We start from the raw sequence: 17,522 nt of genomic DNA, 5'->3' as shown, positions 1-17,522 counted from the left end.
CCCCGTGCCTCACCTTTCCTGCACTGCAGCGACACCAGGTTGCACTCATAATCCAGGGGGGTGATGATCACGTGGACAAAGTTGAACTGGCCCTGCCCGGACAAGAGCAGGGGTCACCCCAGCACCAAGGGCCACTTTCTGCCACCCCACACTTAGCCCAGGAGGGCAGCTGGCTCGTTGGTTAGATGCTCGCTAACTCAGCACATGTAGCTGCCACCTGCACACCCACACTTACTCCTCACCTGGCCTGGGGGCCACCACCCTGTCACCCTTCTACTGCCTCACATACAGCCTGCATAAGCCAAACGGTCACACAGCTCCCAATGCCTCCACACTGCCCAGGGCTTCTGTGCTGCCCAGCAAACACCTGCCTCACTGTTGGCTGAAAGCAGCATGTGGAGCTCTGCAAGTTCCTGGGCCGCCCAGGATGGCACACGGAGCATCCACACCTCAGGCCCCTCCGAGGTTTCCGTGTGTGTGTGTGGTCATCCTCCCCCCCCCGCCAACAGTTCTACAATGCAGGAGGCCCACTTCGGCCTCCCCAGACACTCCTGCCTCTACCCCAAACCCCAGGGGGTCTGTGTTCAGTGACCTCCTCCAAGGCTGCTCAATGCACTCAGAATAAATCCCAATGCCCCTGAGCACGGGCACCTCAGACCCTGGGCTGTGCCAGGCACCTGCCCACTCGGCCTTGCAGCTCATCCACACATGGCCACCCTGTGACGAGCCACCTGCACTGAGCCCGCCTCCTCCCCACGGGACCTCGAGCCCCAGCGACTTCCTCTAGGAAAGCGGGTGATACCAGGCCCAGCCCAACCACTGAGCGACGACATGAGGGACGGACTGGGAGACAGGGCTCAGGGTTGTTACAAGCAAACACTGCGTACCCACCACCTGCCATGCACCCGCCAAGCACAGTCGCACAAAACCCACAGCAGTGCATGGCTCCAAGAGGAAACCAACGGGTGTCCTCATCACAGAAGAGGACACGGCCCAGGTGGGGGCCCGCCACCTCAGGGGGTTACACAAGCGGGTCGTGATGTCACCAACGCTCACCCAGCGAAGCTCGCTATCTCTGCTCAACACAGAACAGGGGGTACTTCCCCAGAGAGATCCGGCTTCCAGCCTGGGGGCCTGGGGCCCAGATCCACGCCCACCTGCCCTTTGGGCCCCTTGCTCACTTTGATGGTGCCGAGCTTGAAGTCCTCGCCAGAGTCGTTGTAGACAATGGACACGAAGTCGTTGCCCAGGTGGCGCTTCTTGTCACAGCGGTGCTTGTCCATGTCCTTGGTGGGCATCAGGGTGGCGATGTGGAAGACGGCTGCAGGGTGGGGTGGAGCGGAGCTAAGCGGGGTGGCGCCAACCCAGGCAGGGTGCCAGTGAGGGCTCCTCAGGCTGAGGCTGGGGGCGAGGACAGGTGGCAGTGGGTGCAGCCCTCAGTGCCCCTGAGAGGAGGGCTACGTTTCTCCGGAGGCTCCTGAGGGCTTGCAGGAGCCGGGAGGAGCGGGCGGGGGAGGGCACACACCTTGCATGATGTCGTCATGCCAGCAGTAGGTGAACTGGCCGTCCTCGCCGCACACGTCCAGGCCGCCCAGGTACACCTTGTCCGGCTGGCAGTCCTTGAGCTCAATGAGCTTGCCCAGCCCCGTCAGGAACTCTGTGTACCTATAGGAGCCATGCTCATTGGACAGGATGGCGAGCTCACTGTTGCTCTGCAGGGAGACAAGCGGGGCACGGTGGCACCTGCTCCCAGGCCACCCCCCAGCCGCATGCTGCCCCTCCCTGGCTCTCAGGACCCCAAGGGCTTGTTGCTGCTGGGGACCCAGAGGAGGAGTGACTGGTGTGGCTGGGCAGACAGCCCCACTTCTGCCATCGACCCGACTTGGCGAAGAAGCTTCATTCAGGGTGAGGCAGCTTCATTCCCGTCGTTGCCCAGGTGTGTCACCCCGCTCCCCCACTCTCTCGTAACTAGCTTGTCACTAAACTGGGCCAGCTCAGCTTCAGAACACACCCAGAGCCCTCGGCACCCCTCTGTCCCTGCTCCCCCAACCTGCCTCTCACTCCACCCACTGCCGCACCTCTGCCAGTTCTCAGCCTCAGCCGGAGGGTGCTTTTGAGACTCAGGTCGAGTCAACTTGAACCCTTCGCTTGGAACCACCTGAGGCCCTCCCATCTCACTGGGTGCTGAGTTCCCACCACAGCCCCACTACTTCCCGCCCCCACCGCCCCCACCCCGCCCGGCACCCCTCCCCTCTGCGCTGGCCCAGGAGCGCACTATGCCGCCCCCACCTGCATGTGCGCTCACCTCCCTCGACTTCTTCCACGTCTGCACTCCATGTCACCTCCCTCGGATCAGCGACATGAAAAGCGTGCCGCTCACACCTGCGCAGGCTCCCTGGACCCGCCACCTCCGCCTCCTCCTCAGTCCTCGCCACTCCATGCACCACGTGCTCACACACTACCTATCACTCTCACTCCTGGATCCCTGGCACGGAGCTCAATGGGCACCCGACACTCCAGCGGCCCTGCAGTGACCAAGCTCTGCAGAGGACAAGGGCCCAGACCCCCCCACCCCGGTGGGGTGGACGCCCAGCTCTGCCCAGCATGCAGGCTGGCCCCTGCCAGCCTGGCAGCCTCACCTGGCCTTCTCCCACGTACAGGACGGCGATCTTGTGTGTGTCATACGAAGGGATCTGGTCAAGGAGCTGCACTGACCGCTCAAAAGACTGTAGCCACAGAGCCCTGCCTGAGCCCAGGGCAGAGGCTGTCCCCTACCACCAGCCCTGCCCAGCAAGCCCCAGCCCAATGCCTGTCCAGGAGAGGCCTCTCCTCACGCAGGCAGGTTACCGCAGGCTGCCATGGGGACCTGAGGCCGTAGCCCTCCACGAGCCTGGGCTATAGCCCCCACTGCCCAGCCCTGGGGCACCATCCCACTGTGCACCCCCAGCCAGGCTCCAAGGGGACCCTGAGGGGAGAGAGGGCCCGCCTACCTCATTGGGTAAAAGGATTGGCTTGTTGGACTCATCACCGAAGAAAGGTGAGTGGTAGAGCTGCAGGAACACAAAGCTGCAGGGGAAGAGAGATGATAGGGGCTGGGCTTGGAGCTACAAGCCCAGGTCCAGGGTCTCAGCCAATACGGTCACAGCCCATGTGGAGAGCAGCAGGGCCCGAGCCTCATCACCCAAGGAGCTACCCTCTCCTGTGGCTCCGACCACCCACGGGGCAGAGGATGTGCAGACCTGTACCCCAGCCTGCTCTGTCCTGGGCCCCTCAGGCACCACGTCCCCACAGGGAACATCTGGGCACTCCCACCAGGAGGGCGAGGCTCACCTAGGGTTGATACCTGGCACCTTCTCGGTATTGGAGGTCCCAGCTCTGCTCTTGAAGGCGTCCCTCTCCACCCTCTTGCCCCTGCGTGACGGGGCTGAATCAGAGATAGTGTAGCCTCGAGGCCGCAGCCCACTGGGGGAGCGGGGACAGCTGGAAGGCAAGGGACCCTCAGGCTGGGTGGGACCCTGGCCCTGGCTCTCTTCGCCTGGGGCTGACCAGGCAGCACCTTCCCTGTCCAGGATCCCTGACTGTGACCGGGCCTTGGCCTCAGGGCTCAGCCGGCTGACATCAGCCTTGTCCCCAGGGTCCCCAAGGATGTCCTGCAGGGTCTGTAGTTCAGGTGATGAGCTTGACTTGCTCAGGGGCTGCGAGGGCTGGAAGGCGAGCTCCACAGAGGGCCGGGAGCCCTCAGAGGAGATGGCCCGCTCGATGGGGATCCCCCCAGCAGCCAACTCCTCGGCGTGGAATGACTTCTCCTCCTGGCTGGAGGTCGAAGATGACTGCAAAGAGTATATCCAAAGAAAATCTTCATCAAGAGGCACGACTGAGGGGACTTCCCTAGTGGCACAGTAGCTAAGAATCTTCCTGCTAATGCAGGGGACACAGGTTCGAGCCCTGGTCTGGGAAGATCCCACATGCCGCGAAGCAACTAAGCCCACGCGCCACAGCTACTGAGCCTGTGCTCTAGAGCCCGCGAGCCACAACTACTGAAGCCCACGCGCCTAGAGCCTGTGCTCCACAGCAAGAGAAGCTACCACATCGAGAAGCCCACACACCTCGACTAAGAGTAGCCCCCGCTCACTGCAACTAGAGAAAAACACATGCACAGCAACGAAGACCCAACACAGCCAAAAATAAATTAAAAAAAAAAAAGACAATGAAAATTCAATATACTTAAAAAAAAAAAAAAAGAGGCACCACTGACCCCACCTGGAGGCAACAAGGCCCCACCCATCCTCCAGCCCAGGGCCATGGAGCTGTCCAGCACTGAACTGATGGTCCCCCCCATCCGCTGAAAGCACCTCCCTGTGCCCCACGCTCAGCAGAGGAGACAAGAACCTCACAGACGAAAGGATACCAGCAATGAGAAGCTATATCCCTGGGTAGACCACTGGAAAACCCCACACTGTCTTACAGCAGGGACTTGGTAGAATATCTAGCCGTTTTTTTAGATAAGAAAAGGCAAGGGGATGGGGTGGGCGGAACAGTGGAACAACTTTCTAGAGTTCAGAGCAAATCAGTGATGTGCCACAAAGCTTAAGGTGGAGGTCCCGCACCTGCCCCCACCCCTGACTCAGCCCCTGACTCAGCCCCTGCCTCAGCCCCCGCCTCCCACCCGACCCCGCCTCCCCTCAGTAGCTGGGCTTGAGGTCTAGAGGCCTGCCTGGCCATGGAGGTCCAGATGGCAGCACCAACAGGGACCCTCAGGCCGGCTCTGGTCCCCAGCTACACTCACCCTGCTGAAAGCTTCAGCGTGCCGATAGCGCCCGTCTGTGCCTAGGGTTGCCTCAAAGTCTTCCAGTTCGGGGGGCTCCACTGGCAAACTAGCCTCGCCTGGACTTCCCTCCTCCAGAACTACCGCAGAGTCTGGAAAGACACACACGGTGCTGCTGGGTGCCAGCCCGGCCGCCAGGAGCTCACATGGCCTCAGGGGTACCAGCTTTTCCCCCACGAGAGGGCACCCCCTCCCATCGAGCCAGCTGGAGGAGGGCACTCTTGAGCACCCTGGGTATGAGCCCTGACACAGGGTGTCTCCCACATGGACTCCCAGGGGTCAGGATGAGAGAACATCTGGCTCCTCTAGTCCCCACCCATCCACCCCAGTGTCCACAGAAGCCACCTCTGCTCCTTCAGCAAGGCAAGTGGGCAAGGGCAGGCCGGACTCCCACGAGGAAGCCTGCCCCGCCTCCCCCGCCCTGCCTGAGACGGGGCCTCGGCTCAGGAGGAGGGCATGCCTACACCAGCCCTCAGGAACTGGGGAGAAGCCAGAGCTCCTCCCTGCTTGGCCCAGGTCGAAAGACTGCAGCAGGAAAGTCCCTGTGTGGGAACACAGGCTCGGGAGCCATTCTGGAGAGTGGAGGCTCGCCTTCCGAGTCCAGGCCGACTCCGAGCCGGGCGCACTTAGGAGAGAGCATGACGCCCCCAAGCCGCATTTCCTGTGCCAGCGCCAGGGCGAGGGGGGTGAGAAGAAGCAACCGAGTTAGCGCCGCCCGCACGCAGCCCCACACACGCGCAGTCCATTAGCTGCCCATAAGAGCCCCTCTGCCTCTGCACGCTCCTAGCTGGCTCCTGCCCATGCAGTAGGGCCCGGGCGGCTGGAGCCCCGAGCAGGCCACACCCTCCCCGCCGGGGCCTGGGAGCCACGGGCCAGAAGCCAGTCTGCAAGGCCCTCGGCCAGCCTACTGTGAAAGGTAGACACGTCCCAATTTGTGGGTTCACAAAGCCAGTCAGAGCACCAGAGGCCAGGGCAGGGGCAGCTCGGCCAAGGCCAGGAGCCAGGCTCGCACCCCAAGAGCTATCCTCCGTCGGCCTCTGGGGTTCAGTTGCCCGAGGTCACCTCCTCAGGCCTGAAGGGGCTAGGAGGGCCTGTCTGGCTCAGGAACAGAGCTCAGCCATGAAAGCGCGAGACAGTGGGGGTTCCCGCTGGCAAAGCAAATGCATTCGGCACCAATGTCCTCATGCGAGTCAGGGCCCTGCACCCAGAGGGCGACGAGAGGCTGAGGTGCCATCATGGAGGGGTGAGCGGATGAGGGACGATGAGTCAGCATCTAGGGGGCAGAGTGGTGCTCTGCAGCAAACACCGCTTTCCTTAAAGAGACGCACGAATACCTGCCCAGGAAATGCTCCTATGCAGCTTTCCTTGGCAACTGGACTGGTACAGGGAGGAGAAAGAGGCCACTGCAAGGGAAACCGTGAGCGGCCAGTCAGCAGAAGGAGAGACTACGTACAGGTCGAGCAGAGAACACAGGCACCACTAGTCCTGCACAGACCCAGAGCCTGGAGAGAGAGGGGAGGGCCAGCGATCGGCTGGAGGGGCGGGTGTGGCACACACAGGTCCCAGCTCTCCAAGCTGCTTGAGAGGACATCTGGCGGGAGTGCATCCCCTCCTTCTCGTGAGTAGAGGTCCTCAGCCTCTAAGTGTCATCTGGCCACAGGGAAGGCCGGGGGTTGAAGGACAGCATGGGCCCAGCTGGGCAGGGCCATGAGAGCGCAGGCAGGCGCAGGCAGGCTCAGGTGTGCTCGGCGCATCCAAACCCAAACCCAAACCCAAACCCAAGCAGAAGTGTGGCAGCCTCCTGGAACCCTTGGCACCAGGCACCCCGAGGAGGGTGCAGAACCAAGGCCTCGCTTGGCCCTGCCCGTGTCCACCCCATGAGTAGGGCCAGCTGAGCAGGGCCTTGAGCCCACCGATTCATGGTACCACGCCTCCAAAGAAGAAGGTCGCCCCTGCAGGAGCAGTCCCCGCTCTCTGGAGATGGGCATCCCCCCATGGCCAGCCTTCTCCCAATGCCTGAGGCTGGCAGCACCAAGGCTCAGGACCCCACCCCAGGTGCATCTGCCATCAGACAGGGCACACCACGTGGGCGAGAGGCCAGCGCTCACCTGTGTTAGAGCGTGGGGGTGGGGGGGGCTTGGCTGAGCCGGCCGCCGGCACCGACAGCGACTTGTACAGGGCCGTGTCGCGACGCTCCTTGAAGCGTTCAGCAGCCATTAGGGCATTGGACAGCTCCTGCAGAGGGGTGTTGTTGATGTCCGAGGAGAAGGGACTGAGTGGGTTCTCCAGGCTCATCAGCCAGCTGGTGTTCCCTGCAGAGGGGCAGCCAGCACCCCACAGGGCTCAGGGCTCGGGCCCAGCGCATCCGAACAGCCATCCCCTCCCGGACCTCCCCAGGCAGCCCCAGCCACGCCGGCCTTTAGGGAACATGCCTTGTGCTCCACCAGGGAGTAATGGTGGGGAGACCAGGCAAGGCACGCCCCTGGCCTTGCCCTGACGCTCCCACCCCCAGTCCCCCTGCCCCGGCCCTGAGGTCAGGGCAGCCACCAGTGGTCACTAGCCTCAGTGACAAGCACGAGGGGCCCTTAGCTCACAGCACCTGCTGCCCCACGGCAGTTCCCACACTCAGGACAGGCTCAGCCAGGCTCAGGGCCAGAGGGGGAGCAGCCAAGGCAACTCAGCGCAGCAGACTCCTCCCCAAAGGGGGGTTCTGGGTGGGGCTTAGAGAGGCTTCTGGGCTCTGTCCACTCTCCCCTCCAGGCCCAGAGGACCACGCTTGGACTTGACCTTCCTCACTGAGCAGCCTCACGTCCCAGCATCTCATCTGACCTCAGTCCACCTCCTCCCAGCCCACCTGGTTTCCTGCCTCCCCCACGGCCATTCCCTCACAGGAACCAGGAGGACTGGGCTAACACACACGAGGAGCCTCTCCCTGCCCCGACCCCCAGGGCCCCACGGCCCAGCACGCAAGGCCTCCATGGGGCCAGCACCCCACCCCTCTCCTCACCACTCGGTCACCACTGGCCCCACACTGCACCTGAGATTCCTCCCAGGCTCTGGGCCTTGGCTGAAATGGCCCTGTCGTGGACTGAGTTGTGTCCCCCCAAATTCACGTGTTGGAGCCCTAACCTCTGGGACCTCAGAAAACGACTGCGTTTGGAAACAGGCTCTTTAAAGCGGTGATTAAGGTAAAATAAGACCGCACAGATGGACCCTAATCCATTCTGACTGGTGTCCTTAAAACAAGATTAAGACACAGAGGGACAACCGCGTGAGGATGCAGTGAGGAGACGGCCGTCTAAAAGCCAAGGAGAGAGGCCATAGGAGAAACAAGCCTTGCCGACAACCTAACCTTGCACTTCCAGGTTCCAGGGCTGGGAGGAAATAAATTCTGTTGTTTAAGCTGTCCAGTCTGTGGTGCTTCGTTATGGCAGCCTGAGCAGACCAGGACAGACCCTCTCCTCACTTAGCCATGGGACCTCCCCTCACTGTTCCTCTCTGAGGACTCGGCTCAAAAGTCACCTCCAAATTGCTCCCGTGGCCCAGTCTGCCTGCCACTGGCTCCTGTGTGTCCAGAGTCTTTATGTAACTGTCCCACACTATGGGCTGATAGCGGCCCAGGACAGCTGAGCGCAGGTCCACCCCTGGGGTACCTGTGGGTCTCCGGACCAAGATCTCCGCCCAGCCCTGGGTCAGCAGGGGGACGTAAGCCGCCAGGTTTGTCTTCTCCTTCTGTGCCGGTAGCTGGGTGCTGGCTGAGGCTTTCTCGGGCTTGCTGGCTGGAGCAGTCTGTGAGCCCGGGGAAGCGGGGCTGCCAGGAAAGTGGGAGGCTGGAGCATCCAAGGCACCGACTCGAAGGCCATGGCCCCCTGAGGAGGAGAGCAGGAGGGCTGGTGACCACCACCACCCAGTGGAAAAGCCACTGGCAAGGCCTGGCTGCTCCACCTGGGGCCTGGGCTGGCCAAGCCCTGAGCTAGTGCCCAGAGGCAGCTCGGCCATCCCCAGGCATGGCCCTCTTCCAGTGTCAGTGTCGGCCCTGGTGGACCCAGGGCAGCAGGAAGGGCCCCCATCACCTGTCCCATAGTCAGACCATGGCTCATTTCAGCTACAGCAGAGTAAAAAGCTCAAGGGGTGAGCTGGGCTGAGGGCCAGGACTGCTGAGGGCTCATAAGAAACACTGACCACGAGAACAGGCCCCCAGCAGCAAGTAGGCCTCGTGCCACAGCTGCACATAAGGTCATGTCCCCCCCACGCCCCAACCCCGTGACAAGGGCTCACAGACAGCACTCTAGTTATTCAGAAATTGGAGCAGGCTTAAATAAAGCCAGCCACCTTGATCCTCAGCTCCCAGGACCTTCTTGAGCACAGGGACTCGCAGAGGCACCCAGGAGGGGGCAGGGTGGGCAGAGGCTCACCAGACATGGAGCGGACCCGGTCCCGGGCTCCACGGCACACCTGTTGCCCAGCCTGGGACTCCAGCTTGGCTGGTGCCTCCTTTGTCTGTCTCACGTGCACACTGGGGTCAGAGCTGAGGACAGAAGGGTCACCACAGAGCGTAACCAAGGTATTCCAGGGGCTCCAGGCCAGCATGACACTGTCTCATGCAGGCCTGGGCTCAGGACAGCCACCATCAAGGCCAGGCAGGCAGGGGCAGAAAGGTGGTCACCTCAACTCTGGGCCCCCCTGCAGCTCTCCTGAGTCCAGGCCCAGCAGAGACCGGGTCCCAGTCCCCACGCTCGTTGTCACGGTGACAAGCTTGTTCCCAACCAGCCAGGTTTTGGTCCTGCCACCTGCCAGGAGGAACTCTCCCACGGGGGACCTGAAAGCATAGGACTGTTGGTCAATACCTCACCCGCAGGAAGGAGTCCCATGTGCCTCTCCTGCTGCCCCTTTGACCAAGTGCAGTCATAGAAGAAAAGCTAGGCCCTGCCCTCCGGCCCTGCCCCAGTCCTGGAGCCCGACTTGCACCTCTTGGGGACCGCCGTGAAGTTGGAGAACACGTATCTGGCCATCATGTCCAGACACGTCTCTGTGAGCTCCAGGTGGAGAGTTTTCAAGTTGTCGTCAGCCTGGGCCATTGAGTTCTCATCTGCAGACCCCAAGCTGGCGCTCGTGAGAGATGTCTGGATCCTGCTGGAGGGAGGAGTCACGGCGAGGTCAGGGTGCCAGGTGGGGGCCGAGCCATCTACCACCGGGGCCAAAGCTCAAGGCATGCAGGTGCTGAGAGGGCTGCACTCAGAAAGACCCGCCAGGGCGTGTGGCCAGTCGAGCCACAGCTTGGCAAACCGAGTGGACACATCATCCCAGGGGGTGGGCAGACAGGGGCTCATGGGAGAGACCCAGGCCCGCTCATCGGAGCAGAGGCTTAGGAGATGGGGAGAGACAGGCTGTCCCCTCACCGAAGCACAGAAGAGTCAGGTGATGGCTTTGTGGCAGAACAGTGTAGTCATGCAGAGACACGGAGACCACAGGACACACAGACAAAGATTGCATTCTGCCCACAGGGCCACCTCCCATGGAGGACAGGAAGGGTCTGGGCTTTGTGTGAGGCTCTTCACCCACACACTTGGGCCGCCCTGGCCCTGCCCCAGTGACCAGGAGAAGGGGCTTGTGCAGGTTTCACTCTGTACAAATTTCATACTCCCTTTGCCGAGTTTTGCTCATGATAAAGAATTTGTTGGAAAAGAGCTGAAAGGAGAGCCTCACTGACCACTCCCCAACCCCAGCTCCCCACCAAGTCAAACCCCACTTGGTGGAAGCCAGCCTGAGGCTGGAGCCCCAGTCAGGCGTCAGCAAGCGGGTGGGTCTCCAAGGTGTGGGACACTGAGGCCTGAAGGAGCTTCCAGGTGAGGAGACAGTGCAGCCTGGCCTGTCGGCACGAAGCAATAACCCTCCCCCCGCCAGAGCCCACACCTGCACCCGGACACAGCAAGGAGAAGTGATGAGACTGCACCCCTGGAGAGGCCAGGCCTCCCCTGCCCGGCCTCTCGCAGGCTGGCCCCCAGCCCCCTGACCTACACAAAAGCCCCCATTCCCTCTCAGCTACAACAGAAAACAGACCTTTTCTAGAAAAAAAGCTCAAGAAGAAAGTCCACTAAAGAGAATATGAAAGAAAAGCCAAACCCTGGAGAGTGTGTCCCCATCTGACCTGCATGGGCACTGCTTTCATTTGCAAAGGCCCCTGACCACCAGGGACAGGCCTGTGGGCACTGCCACTGGACACCCTCTATCTCATGGTGGTCACCCTGCTTTAGGCTCCCAGGCCGGCCTCTGAGTATGCTGTGCAGCCAGCCCGCACCCATACGAGCCTTGGTGACAGAATGCAACCTTTCCACCCCTCTCTACCAGGCTACCCGGGCCCAAGGGCAGGGCTTGGCAGGACGGGCCCCTGCGGCCTGAGGGCTGCCACTTGGGCTCTCCTCCAGCTCTGGCCAGGGAGGGCGTGGGCAGGAGATGAGGTCATGCAAGCAGCCCCATGCACCGCCACCCGGGTGCTCCCGCCTGGCAGCGCCACTTCACGGGCCAAGCTCCAGGGTCTGAGCCCCCCACCCAACAAAGCCCACTACCTGCGGACCACATGTTCAGACACACTGATGCTGCGGCACCGGAAGGCATCGGCTGCAGAGCTCTCCTTGAATTCTTTCACGGGTGGAGAGTTATTCAAGCCTTGTTTTGGGGGTCTGGCTATCCTCAAACTACCAGGTGAGGAAGGAAGGCCCAAGCCCCAGAGAGCCCAGCTCCCGGGAGGGGAAAACAAGCCATTGGAGGGATGAGGAGGAAAGGTCACAGGCCACAGGGTCAGGATGGAGAGCCCACGGGTGAGATGAACAAAAAACCATGCCAGAGGCCAGTTAGCAGGGGGAAGAAACAGAAAACAAAAATGCATGAAAATACATCTTGTAAACATGACAGAAAAAGTAAGGTTTCACGCATGATACCAAAACAAAGAACATTAGTGCAAACTAAATGTGTGTGGACCGCATCGCACGGCAGGTTCCAGGCTGTGCTGACCAGGCGTCCCGCCCACCCGCTCGGGACCAGGTGCTGAGGCCCCGAAGGTCATAGCTCAAAAAGAGGTCAGTTCTTAGCTCAAGGCCCTGGCCCCCAGCCACCAGGACCTTGAGAGAACAGCTCCTGACTTAGGTCACACTGACGTGGTCATTCTGGAAAATGCCGTATTCCCACCTAGGGAGAGCCAAAAAAGCTTGGACAGGAAGGTGGGGGACAGGAAGGGGGGCAGCTGTTCAAATGAAATGCAAACGAAACCACAAGGCCTAGCACGGCTCTTCTCAGATTTGGCGAAAGCAGCTGTGATGAAGAAGAGCATGTCCCCCATTAGCAATGGGCTGGGCAAGAGCTCGGGGGACAAGCCACCCTGGCCCGAGGCTGGGCATCTGTGGACCCTGGATCCTCCCATCCAGGCCAGGTGTTTGGCTTCTCAGGAGTCACCTGCCCTGATGCAACCCTGGGCTTGTTCAGCGGAGTCAGTCCCAAAACCTGACGCCCTAGAACTAGCACCTCAGTCTCCAACTCAGCAAATCTGTACTCGCCTGTCACCCAGGCAGGATTGGCCACAACCCAGCACGCAGGCTCCACAACACCGCCACAGCAACCGGCATGCTGAGGAGCAGCGCTGGCCTCTCCAGCCACGTGTGGGGCGTTCGCAGCCTTCTCAGGCCCCGCCCTGCTTCACAACCCCAGGGCACCTTGGAGCCCAGCACGGTCTGCGCAGGGCATGCCCTCAGCCCCAGCCCGTACGCACCATGCTGGCCACAGGCCACAGCTTGCGGGCCTGCCCTGCCCCACTGACACCAGGCCCGCCCACACAGGCCCCGCACCTCTTGGGCCTCTCGTTGAGACTGGTGCTCCGTGCTCGAAAGCTGTCCTTTTCGGGGGTGTCATCAAAAGACAGGAGAACGTTGGAGCGCAGACCCTGGCAGAGTGGAGCAGACCTGAGCCGCAGGCCAGAAGGTACTGGGCCCTCCAGGCACCCACAGGCTTCTTCCCTCCACACCTGCCAGCCCAGGTGCACTGTGAGCCTGGGATGAGCTACAGGCCCAGGACAAGGGTGGCAGAATTGTGTCCCAGTGGCGCCCCACCTCTCTCTCCCCTGCCCATCACCCTGATCCAGCCATGGTGAGCCAGCGGCAAAGCAGGTCCCGGCCCCAACAAGGGACGCAGCCTCCGCTGGCTTACCTTAGTGATATAAGGAACAAAATCTTTCCGGAAGGGCAGGCGGCACCTAATGAACCACATGGCTATGACGTGATGGGCCAGGCACACAATGTACTGATTGAACCTGCGACAAGAAGAAAAGAGAAGTGCTGGAGGTCCAGCGTGGCACCCGAGGGAAATGAGCCAGGAGCTGGGGGTGCAGATCAGAGGTGCTATGGCCACAGGGAGCCTGTGTGGCTTTCTACTCCGAGAGGCCTGGCCTCCAGCAAGCAGAGGCCTCCAGCTGGCCTGGGCCACAACCAGGAGGGGTAGGGTCTCACAGGGATACACGGCAGCACTTACTTGGAGGGGTTGGTATACGGCAGGGAGATAGCAAACACACTGGCGTACTGCTCTGCTGCAAAGTTCCTGTAGAGCTGAGGTAGCCTGGCCAGAGCTGCAACACCAAGAGACAGCCAGTGAGGGAGCCCAGACGGGCCTGGCAAAGACGGGCCCACGGCCACAGCAGGGCAGGGGTTGCTAGAGTCTTGTGCTCTGTGTCTAAAAAGCCAGTGCAGCTACTCCGACCCAAGAAGGCGGCAAAGCAGTGAAGGTCACAACCCACCCAAACAGGACCTTCCCCTGCCCCTGGGCCTCGGCTCTCTACTCCAAGGGCTGGCAAACTATGGTCCCCAGGCTCAATCCAGCCAGTGGCCTCACTTTATGACCTGTGAGCTAAGAATGATTTCTACCTTTTCAAAAAGTTGTAAGCAAAAAGAACAGGCAGCCAAGGCATATCACACGTGGCCCTTTACAGAAACAAAGCCCTGCCCTGCTCCTGTTGTCCACGTGACTGAGGGCCTGCTGAGGGCCAGACATGCATGAGGTACTGGGAAGGGGCGAGTGGGGCACCTCGAGCTCCTGGACGTCACAACCTGAGGGGTGAGTAGAGCCCCTCCAAGTTGTAATGTGTAGAGCCCCTCCAAGTTGTAATGTGTGCTGAGTGGGGACAGAGAGGAGGCTCTAAGAGCCAGGCCGAGTAGGGACCAAGGTCAGGCAACAGAGGGCTCTGTGCCATTTAAACTGACACTGAGGGGAGGAAAGAAGCCAGCCACTCGAAGGCCAAGAAGGAAAGCGTTCAAAGCACAGGGGCAGAAGGTACAAAGGCCCTGAGGCAGCAAAGGGTGGCCCACGGAGCACAGCGTGCCTACAGGCAGCCAAGGTGAGGTCTGAGAAGGCAGCACAAGTTACTTCAGGCAAGGCACAGCCCTAAACTCAAGGTCCACCTCACTCACACACACCCAGATACACACGTGCGAAGCCACAGATGCTTACTCGACAGGAACTCGAGGAGTGGAATGGCCATGCTGGCCGTGGCTGAGATGTGCGTGAGCTTCACGACCAGGACAGGCAGCGCCTTGATGATGATGTCAGGCATCTCCACGCTGCAGATGGCCAGGGCCACCACACACTGGCTGGCGCAGCGGTAGATGAGGCCTTGCTCCAGGCAGTACACCATCTCCCGCTGTGGGACAACACGGATGCCTCAGACCAGGCCCACCACAGGCTGGCCCTATGTGCCCCGTCCCTGCCCATAGAGAGCCGTTCTGGTGAGCCAGGGCCTGGTCTCCCCTCTCCCACTCCAGAATGTTCTATAGAGGAGAAGACGAAGACTCAGAAAGGCCAAGTGCCTTATCCCAGGTCTCAGGTGCCTAAGCAGCAGAGCCACCAGCAGCTGACCCCACCTGAGCCAAGGGGACAGCAAAGTTGGTTTGGTCAAGGTCTTCCTGACACCTCCCCACACCCCCACAAAGGTGGGGTCCCAGGTCCCCAGCCCACCCTGGAGCCATGACATGCTAGGCTCATCACCCCCTTGGTTCTGGAATCCCCAACTGATTGGCCTTTTGGCAAGGGGAGGATCTGCCTAACACAGCATGGCCGCCGGGCCCACACCAACCCTGGACAGAGTCCCCCATGAAGATGGCTCAGCTGTGCCCAGCAGGAGACAAGTGCCATCTCAGGCCACAGCCTCGGGCAAACCACCTGGTAGCTTAAGGCCCTGTGGATGATTGTGATTTCCTGCAGCCAGCCCCACCCCTCAGAAACACTTTGGGCCTTGAGGGTTCTCAGGGAACCCCAGTGAGAACCAGGCCAGGCCACACAGGAGGAGCTGGAGCTCACAATCACCCCAGGAGTTGGGGTGGACAGTGAGGTGGGGGATGCCAAGTCGAGTGTGAGTTTCCAACAGCACTTTGATCAAGAGCATGGGCTCACCACCCAAACAGGACTGAGTCTGAGTTTAGGCCTCTCGCCTTGCTGTGGCCTTGAGTGGGCTACCTGAGCTCCCTAAGACTTCTGTTCCCTGATTGATGAGGGCAGAGTGACAAAAGTATCAGGAATTTAAAGAGAAAGTAAAGGTGATGGCTCATTGCAGGCCTCCCACCCAGCAGTGCAGAATTAAGAAAACAGGCATTACTGCGTGTGCTTTTTGCACCTGATGACAGAGTTGGAGGTAGGCGGAGGGGGTGCCCTCTGCCCGGCTGCTATGCCTCTCAAAACAGGCTCGGCGCCGCCAAGCGTCTCAGCACCTATCCTAACACTGTAGCAAGGACAAGCCAGGCAAAGCTCCTTAGAAAGAAAATGGCACTGCATATGTGTGGAGGGGGGATATTCAAGCATTTCATTAAGCCCACTCCTCCCTGAGACAACTCAGGAGCACCAGTGAGTTCAAACGTCCGCGGTTCCAGGCTGGGCCAGCTGGCAGGGGTGCACTGGCCACATAGGGAAGCAGAGCCAGATGCCCTCGCCCTGGCCCAATAGCCACCTGTTAGGAGGAAAACGCTGGGCCGCTTTGGCTGAAGCAAGCATCCTGGGGACCAGGCCTTCAAAGCTCAACCAACCCGCTCCCATCTGGTACCTGTCTGGTTTTGTCCAAGTAGTTATGATAAGAAATTAACGCTGTCAGCACGGGAACCACAGCGAGATGCAGGTCGGTTCTGGAGAACCCTTCTGGGGTGCTTCGGAGCCGCTCGAGGGTCTTGGGACCTGAAAGCTAACAGCCAAGGGCCAGATGTGAAGCCCTGCCCGGCAGCTGGGTCAAGCTGGGTGGCCAGGGGGCACGGGGTGGCCCCTGAGAATGTAGGCCCAGTGGGAGAAGGGGTCAAAGCCCGAGGACCTTCCTACTTCCTGTTCTAGCCAGCAGTCTGCCTTCTCAGAGAAGTGGGAGGCTGCCCACTGATCCACCAGGGAGACAGACCCCGGGGAGGAGGAGAGGGGAAGGAGTTAAGACCCTGCTCAGTCCTGCACACTCGAGCCCTTCACTGAGGCCCCCAATCCTCTGCCCAAGAGTTAGGATGGGAGGACAGGCTCCCAGAGGCACCATCTGCACTCCAGCCGGGGTCCGAGCCTCTGAGGGAAACAAGTTTGCCTCCCAAGCCTCAGTCTTTCAGAACTGAGGAACTATGCTGTGGCCCCACCCCACGGACCCACTGTGCACGACGCAGGAAAGGCCCGAAGCGGAAGGCGCACCATGGAGCAGAGGGCGGCAGATAGCTGGTCAACACTACACGGGGAGGTGAAGATGAGGACCTTGTAGCGCAGAGACTCGGGCAGCTTGCTGAGCACCAGCTTCAGCACCTTCCAGTCAGTCTCCTGCAGGAACAGGGAAGACGGGGTCTCAGGGTTAGAAGCTTGATCTGGACAGCAGCGAGGCCTCAGACCTGCTCTCCTGTTCTCCACACAAGCCTGGGCCCTCAGTCCCTGCAGCTCGGGGAGCAGACGCTACTCAGAAAAAAGTCAGCCCTGGACGGCGGCTGCTGCCTCCAAACGCCAGGCAGGGCAGGAGGCCCAGTGCAGCACCACCCCTCTCCTCTCAGCAGGACCTGGAACTTCTGCACGCTGGCTCCATCTTCCCCACCTTCGCAATGGTGATCTGAGGACGGCCTACCAAGGGCACTGGACCCAAGGGGCTCTGACGATGCCCGGCCCAGAGCACAATGAAGATGGATCTGGAAAGAAGCTACTGTACTAGCTTAAAGAGAAGCAAGTATTCCTCAACGATCCATGAGCCCACATACCTGCCACAGGACCAAAGCTGGCCCAGAACCACAGCATCGAGGACAGGGTTGTGGCCTGCACAGACCTTCCCTGGTGAGCCCTCCCAATCTCCACTGGGGTGACCACTGCCCATAAACTACACCAATGGCCAGGAGTCCTAAAAGCCTTTCCCCAGATCCCAACTGTGACACGGAGACCTTGAGACTCTCACAGGAAATCTCCGACAAACCCCTTTAATGCCAAACCCCGGTACCCCCGGGGAACCTGCTACCGCCTCTCCATCCAGCTCTGCTTCCCCACCCGTGGCCCCCAGGAGCACCCCCCAGCCTATTCCGGGCTGCCCAGCCCCACCTGCGGCAGACTGCTGACCAACCCTCCTCCCTCGTTGCCCCATTGGGGAACAGGCCCAAGCTCCTCCACCTCCCACCACAGGGAATTTACCTCCCCTACTTCCAGGCTTTGCTTACTCCTGCCGCTGGAATCTTCC

The 17,522-nt window shown here is 60.8% G+C and overlaps 1 protein-coding gene across 7 annotated transcripts in view; it reads right to left on the bottom strand.

Moving 5' to 3' along the window:
• The window catches only part of TSC2 (TSC complex subunit 2), a 37,468-nt gene that overhangs the window by 827 nt on the left and 19,119 nt on the right, over positions 1-17,522 (bottom strand). Inside the window, exons 20-39 of one of the 7 annotated variants that reach the window (XM_032607027.1) lie at positions 16,508-16,630; positions 15,897-16,031; positions 14,315-14,504; positions 13,343-13,436; positions 13,022-13,124; positions 12,664-12,758; positions 11,392-11,520; positions 9,794-9,958; positions 9,492-9,644; positions 9,241-9,353; positions 8,479-8,694; positions 6,934-7,137; positions 6,160-6,228; positions 4,787-4,917; positions 3,331-3,830; positions 2,991-3,066; positions 2,640-2,726; positions 1,526-1,712; positions 1,182-1,321; positions 14-92 (exon numbers count right to left, since the gene is read on the bottom strand). In XM_032607027.1, the coding sequence (XP_032462918.1) occupies positions 14-92; positions 1,182-1,321; positions 1,526-1,712; positions 2,640-2,726; positions 2,991-3,066; positions 3,331-3,830; positions 4,787-4,917; positions 6,160-6,228; positions 6,934-7,137; positions 8,479-8,694; positions 9,241-9,353; positions 9,492-9,644; positions 9,794-9,958; positions 11,392-11,520; positions 12,664-12,758; positions 13,022-13,124; positions 13,343-13,436; positions 14,315-14,504; positions 15,897-16,031; positions 16,508-16,630 (2,989 nt within the window). The remainder of the gene's footprint in view (positions 1-13; positions 93-1,181; positions 1,322-1,525; positions 1,713-2,639; positions 2,727-2,990; positions 3,067-3,330; positions 3,831-4,786; positions 4,918-6,159; positions 6,229-6,933; positions 7,138-8,478; positions 8,695-9,240; positions 9,354-9,491; positions 9,645-9,793; positions 9,959-11,391; positions 11,521-12,663; positions 12,759-13,021; positions 13,125-13,342; positions 13,437-14,314; positions 14,505-15,896; positions 16,032-16,507; positions 16,631-17,522) is intronic. The other 6 variants (XM_032607028.1, XM_032607029.1, XM_032607030.1 and 3 more) reach the window with 6 other exon arrangements.

Source organism: Phocoena sinus, chromosome 15, assembly GCF_008692025.1.
Source record: "Phocoena sinus isolate mPhoSin1 chromosome 15, mPhoSin1.pri, whole genome shotgun sequence".
Lineage (NCBI taxonomy): Eukaryota > Metazoa > Chordata > Mammalia > Artiodactyla > Phocoenidae > Phocoena > Phocoena sinus.
This window is presented reverse-complemented; position numbering and strand designations above follow the sequence as displayed.